General features: G+C 43.3%; 1 protein-coding gene across 2 annotated transcripts; it reads right to left on the reverse strand.

Moving 5' to 3' along the window:
- Positions 1–149: 149 nt before the first annotated feature.
- On the reverse strand, positions 150–5303 carry LOC110503290 (C-X-C chemokine receptor type 5). Of its 2 annotated transcripts, none has more exons than XM_036962032.1 (5): positions 5223–5303; positions 3859–4039; positions 2335–2783; positions 1570–1767; positions 150–1258 (listed from the first exon to the last, which is right to left on the reverse strand). In XM_036962032.1, exons 1-5 carry the CDS (start codon positions 5235–5237, stop codon positions 1076–1078), a joined length of 1026 nt encoding a protein of 341 aa, XP_036817927.1. In that variant the 5' UTR covers positions 5238–5303; the 3' UTR covers positions 150–1075. The 2 variants fall into 2 exon arrangements, with proteins under 2 accessions (XP_036817927.1, XP_036817925.1); XM_036962030.1 differs by having other exon boundaries at positions 3778–4039.
- Between the last annotated feature and the right edge of the window lie 715 nt (positions 5304–6018).

Raw genomic sequence — 6018 nt, forward strand, 5'->3', positions numbered from 1 at the left:
CTTAAGGGGGATGAATAATTTTGCACGCCCAATTTTTCCGTTTTTGATTTGTTAAAAAAGTTTGAAATATCCAATAAATGTCGTTCCACTTCATGATTGTGTCCCACTTGTTGTTGATTCTTCACAAAAAAATACAGTTTTATATCTTTATGTTTGAAGCCTGAAATGTGGCAAAAGGTCGCAAAGTTCAAGGGGGCCGAATACTTTCGCAAGGCACTGTACACGAGGCTTGCACAAGCAGGTGAATGTGTTGTCACAACCCCATAGAGGTTAGTCATACTGAGGGTTGATTATTGATCCACAACCCCATAAAGAGAGGTTAGTCATACTGAGTGTTGATTATTGATCCACAACCCCATAAAGAGAGGTTAGTCATACTGAGTGTTGATTATTGATCCACAACCCCATAAAGAGAGGTTAGTCATACTGAGGGTTGATTATTGATCCACAACCCCATAAAGAGAGGTTAGTCATACTGAGGGTTGATTATTGATCCACAACCCCATAAAGAGAGGTTAGTCATACTGAGGGTTGATTATTGATCCACAACCCCATAAAGAGAGGTTAGTCATACAGAGGGTTGATTATTGATCCACAACCCCATAAAGAGAGGTTAGTCATACTGAGGGTTGATTATTGATCCACAACCCCATAAAGAGAGATTAGTCATACAGAGGGTTGATTATTGATCCACAACCCCATAGAGGTTAGTCATACTGAGGGTTGATTATTGATCCACAACCCCATAAAGAGAGGTTAGACATACAGAGGGGTTGATCAATGATTCACAAGCTCTAACAGTAACCCCCCCCCCCCTCCCCCAGCTCTTAGTTGTAACAGTAAAATTCATTTGTAAGCTGAAAATACAATAGTTTTACTCATAATTCATTCAAAGATCAGAATGAACCGTCAGTATCCTTTTAAAGAAACGAGGTGTAAGACACATTTTCACCTTAGTTGTAACAGTCAAATCTGGTGGTCAACATGAGGATTTTCGTGGTGGTGAGTCCTTTAGAGAATGACGCTGACGTGTTACTCCCCCGTCCCCGTTGGAGTACACCCCTTTACCATAGACTCAGTGGGCCAGCAGTCTCAGGAGATCCTGTCGAAACCGTACCCCAGTGAAGGCGTACAGCAGCGGGTTGAGGCAGCAGTGTGTGTACCCCAGGCTCTCTGTCACCACCAAGGCCTTATCCAAACTAGTCCGGGACTGGCAGCTCAAACCAGAGTCCAACCCCCGATCCACCAGGGTCTTCACCTAAACGTCACAGTGGAGAGAAGTCAATGTTCCCTACAGTTTATACTGCACTTCTTTGACCAGGGCCACTATATAGTTCTATGTACTTTGTACTGTATTATAGGACCCAGGGTTCTGGTCAAGAGTAGTGCACTATATAGGGAATAGGGGACCATTTCATACACACACAGTGACTTTGTGTTATCGTTGATTTAAAAACAAAAACAGTATATTCTACATGTTCTTGACTACATAACTTTGATTTTATTTTTTTATCATCAAATAAATTAAATGAAACGTATGAATCAATAAATGAATGAATCAGTTCACACCAGCATGGTGATGTTGTAGGGCAGCCAGCACAGGCAGAACACAGCAGTGACTAGTGCAGCCAGCCTGATGGCTCCCTCTTTCTCCAGGCTGCGCTGACCTCTCTGGCTATGGTGCAGGGTGACCGCCACCGCAGCGTAGCAATAGGTCATGACCCCGAGAGGCAGGAAGAAACACAGCACGTGGGTCAGGAGCCGCTCCTGGAACAGAGGTACAAAATACATCCCTTGGTTTACTCCCACTAGATTGAGACACCAGTGATCCATCCCAGATGGCACCCTATTCCCTATATACACTTTTGACCAATAGTGAATAGGGTGCCATTTGGGATACAGCCTGGTTATTTGAAAACACCTACTGGCTAAGTCTGACAACTACATCTGTTCTTTGCTTTGACGGTCTAACTCCCTGTCTGTGGCTGAGAGATTCCATCCAGGTCTAACTCCCTGTCTCTGGCTGAGAGATTCCATCCAGGTCTAACTCCCTGTCTGTGGCTGAGAGATTCCATCCAGGTCTAACTCCCTGTCTCTGGCTGAGAGATTCCATCCAGGTCTAACTCCCTGTCTGTGGCTGAGAGATTCCATCCAGGTCTAACTCCCTGTCTGTGGCTGAGAGATTCCATCCAGGTCTAACTCCCTGTCTGTGGCTGAGAGATTCCATCCAGGTCTAACTCCCTGTCTCTGGCTGAGAGATTCCATCCAGGTCACAAGCCAATGAAATAACTGGATCAGAGAAATTAAGTGCTGAGCCGTTTGAGGGGAACCCACCGTCAGATCCCAGTTGTTTGCATGGAGACCGTGACTGTGGAAGAAGCATGAGAGCTGAGTCGGGTCTATGGGACTCTCCCCTACAGACAGGAACACAGCATTGGGAACAGACAAGGCCAGACAGACGAGCCACAGTGCCAGGCAGGTGAGGTGTACGTTCCTGGGGCGTCGGCTCTGGAGGCTGGTGATGGCATGCACGATGGCCAGGTAACGGTCGAAGCCGATACATGCCAGGAGGAGACTCCCACAAAGGAAGTTGAGTCGGTTCATCAGCCCAATCAGTTTACACAGGACGTCTCCGAACACCACCCCCAAGGACACCTGTGCCAGTGCGAAGGGGAAGGTGGCTAGCAGCATCAGATCAGCCAGGCCCAGGTGTAACAGATAGATCTCTGTGATCCGCAGGAGGCCACGGCGTTTCAGCAGCACCGTTAACATCAGCCCGTTACCTGGTGGAATATAAACCATAAGATAATACACATAAAGACTGTTACCTGGTGGAACCAGAAGATAATACACATAAAGACTGTTACCTGGTGGAACCAGAAGATAATACACATAAAGACTGTTACCTGGTGGAACCAGAAGATAATACACATAAAGACTGTTACCTGGTGGAACCGGAAGATAATACACATAACGACTGTTACCTGGTGGAACCAGAAGATAATACACATAAAGACTGTTACCTGGTGGAACCGGAAGATAATACACATAAAGACTGTTACCTGGTGGAACCAGAAGATAATACACATAAAGACTGTTACCTGGTGGAACCAGAAGATAATACACATAAAGACTGTTACCTGGTGGAACCAGAAGATAATACACATAAAGACTGTTACCTGGTGGAACCAGAAGATAATACACATAACGACTGTTACCTGGTGGAACCAGAAGATGATACACATAAAGACTGTTACCTGGTGGAACCGGAAGATAATACACATAAAGACTGTTACCTGGTGGAACCAGAAGATGATACACATAAAGACTGTTACCTGGTGGAACCGGAAGATAATACACATAAAGACTGTTACCTGGTGGAACCAGAAGATGATACACATAAAGACTGTTACCTGGTGGAACCGGAAGATAATACACATAACGACTGTTACCTGGTGGAACCAGAAGATGATACACATAAAGACTGTTACCTGGTGGAACCGGAAGATAATACACATAAAGACTGTTACCTGGTGGAACCAGAAGATAATACACATAACGACTGTTACCTGGTGGAACCAGAAGATGATACACATAAAGACTGTTACCTGGTGGAACCAGAAGATAATACACATAAAGACTGTTACCTGGTGGAACCGGAAGATAATACACATAACGACTGTTACCTGGTGGAACCGGAAGATAATACACATAAAGACTGTTACCTGGTGGAACCGGAAGATAATACACATAGACTGTTATTCGGTAGTGTTATACCTGGACTATTGGAAGATCCCGTAGGAACACCAGGCTGTAGACCAGTGGTTTGAACACAGTATGAAACAGGTGTGTGTGTACCTGTCAGCCCCAGGAAGAACACCAGACTGTAGACCAGGGGTTGGAACACAGTATGAAACAGCTGGAGACCTGCTCCGTCATTACAGGTGTACTCAGTATCACTGCTACTGTTGTCAGGACTCTCCAGCAACTCTGAGTAGTTATCAAAGCCATAGAAAAGACCCCCGTCCTCAAATGAGCCCTGAAAAACAAATTGAAAAACAGGTTAAAAAACAGGTTGAAAATCAGGGTGAAAATCAGGTTAAAAAGCAGATTCTAAATCATGTTTCGCTGGTGAAAGTTATATATTTTGTTGTGTATTGACTGATGTACTTTTACTTTACACCTCACAGCTTGAAGTCCTGAAATCCTGTCAACGTCTTTGACAAGATAACAAGATAATGATGTTGTTTCAATGTAAAATGTTTTGTGGCTTAATTGCTTTTAATTGGTGTGGACAAGTGCAGTGAAAAGAGGAAGCCCAGCAGCATCTGTCTTTCCTCTGTAGAGATATAACACAAATAGACAAGAGAGCAGACATTTTTCACTTCCTCTCTTACGGTAAGTAGCACATGGATCTGTGATCAGGCATCCGTAACCAATTCACCCTTCTGATGATTTTATTTAACCTTTATTTAACTTGGCAAGTCAGTTAAGAACAAATTCTTATTTTCAATGACGGTCTAGGAACAGTGGGTTAACTGCCTCAGGGGCAGAACAACAGATTTGTACCTTGTCAGCTCGGGGGTTTGAACTTGCAACCTTCCGGTTACTAGTCCAACGCTCTAACCACTAGGCTACCCTGCCGCCCCAATGCTATTCAATCAAACATGCATTGCTCTGTTGTTGTTACGAAATAGCTCTTTTTTTTAGCCATGGTCAGAATCTAAGTGGCTGTAATAATCCCGGCTGTATCACATCCGGCCCTGATTGGGAGTCCTGTAGGGCGGCGCACAGTTGGCACAGTGTCGTCCGGGTTTGGCCGGAGTAGTCTGTCGTTGTAAATAAGAATTTCTCCTTAACGGACTTGCCGAGTTAAATAAAGGTTACACATTGTACAGATAAAATAAATAAAAAAATAATAATACAGGGATTTAAAACAGCATTTATTCTGTCAACACCATTACAATAAACTAACCAATTGAATATTACCGTTTCGTTTCAATAGATTTACATTTTCTAAAGTAATGGGATACAGTGCACATTATATAAAATATGTTTTAACCTTCAAATAAAAAAGGATATCCTTCTCCTGTTAACTCAAGAATCAGAACAACCAGATGTGGTAAACCCACATTTCTAGCTCTGGAGGCAATCCTCACTTACAAAAATAATAATCTGCTCAGACCTGCATGGATGTAATGCATTCAGTTAGCCAGACTCACCTCATCATAAGTCATTTTTTTTTTAGCTTGTTATACTAATTTCAGGTGACCCTGATGTGGTGTGAGTAATGCTGGGTTTGGGTTTTATATCCCTTGAACCCCCCCCCCCCCCCCCCCCTCCCACCCCACCCTCCCCCCTATGCTATAAACAGACAATAACTATTCAACCAATGCAGTAGTCACTTCCTCAATAGGCTTGTTTATGATGCGCCCATGAGTGATCTGATTGATTATAGTTGGCTAGTAGGGTTAAGTTGGTTCATAAAGTTATGAGCTTTAACGAAAAGCATGATTTTTATTCCCTCGTGTTCTATTCATCAGATCAAATAGAAAGAGGAACTAATGAGGTAGTTAAGCTGGAATTAATTGATGCAAATGAGGGAGTTACGCATTAACATAATTACAGTGTTTAAACAATGTTTAGAATTTGCAACAATTTAGATTTGGCACATTTCCTTGGGTTTGGGTTTTATATCCATTGAACCATGAGTAGGTCATCATGACTTATCATGCATGCGTGTTATTTGATTCACATTTAGATTTGACATTTAAATAAAATATAAGTGTATTTTACTTGTGTGGTGCATATATGGGTGGCAGAGGACAAATGAAAACACAGGCATGCCTTCTTTAACTACATCTGAAGAAAAGGGATAGCTAGACTAAGATACTGAGAAGCTTGCTGAATATTGTGAAGTGATTGTGCTGTGTGTTGTACACGTGTACATCGTGGCATCGTGTGTATTAAAGAAGTGAGCGTGCCCCCCCCCCCCCCCCCCCCCTCCAGGTGATTGTT

Source organism: Oncorhynchus mykiss, chromosome 24 (genome assembly GCF_013265735.2).
Source record: "Oncorhynchus mykiss isolate Arlee chromosome 24, USDA_OmykA_1.1, whole genome shotgun sequence".
NCBI lineage: Eukaryota > Metazoa > Chordata > Actinopteri > Salmoniformes > Salmonidae > Oncorhynchus > Oncorhynchus mykiss.

Coding starts and splice junctions, on each gene's coding strand:
- LOC110503290 (XM_036962030.1), bottom strand. Junction 2,784..3,777: donor GGGATCTTCCAATAGTCCAG/GTATAACACTAC, acceptor ATATTCCACCAG/GTAACGGGCTGATGTTAACG. Junction 1,259..1,569: donor CCTACAACATCACCATGCTG/GTGTGAACTGAT, acceptor TGTGACGTTTAG/GTGAAGACCCTGGTGGATCG.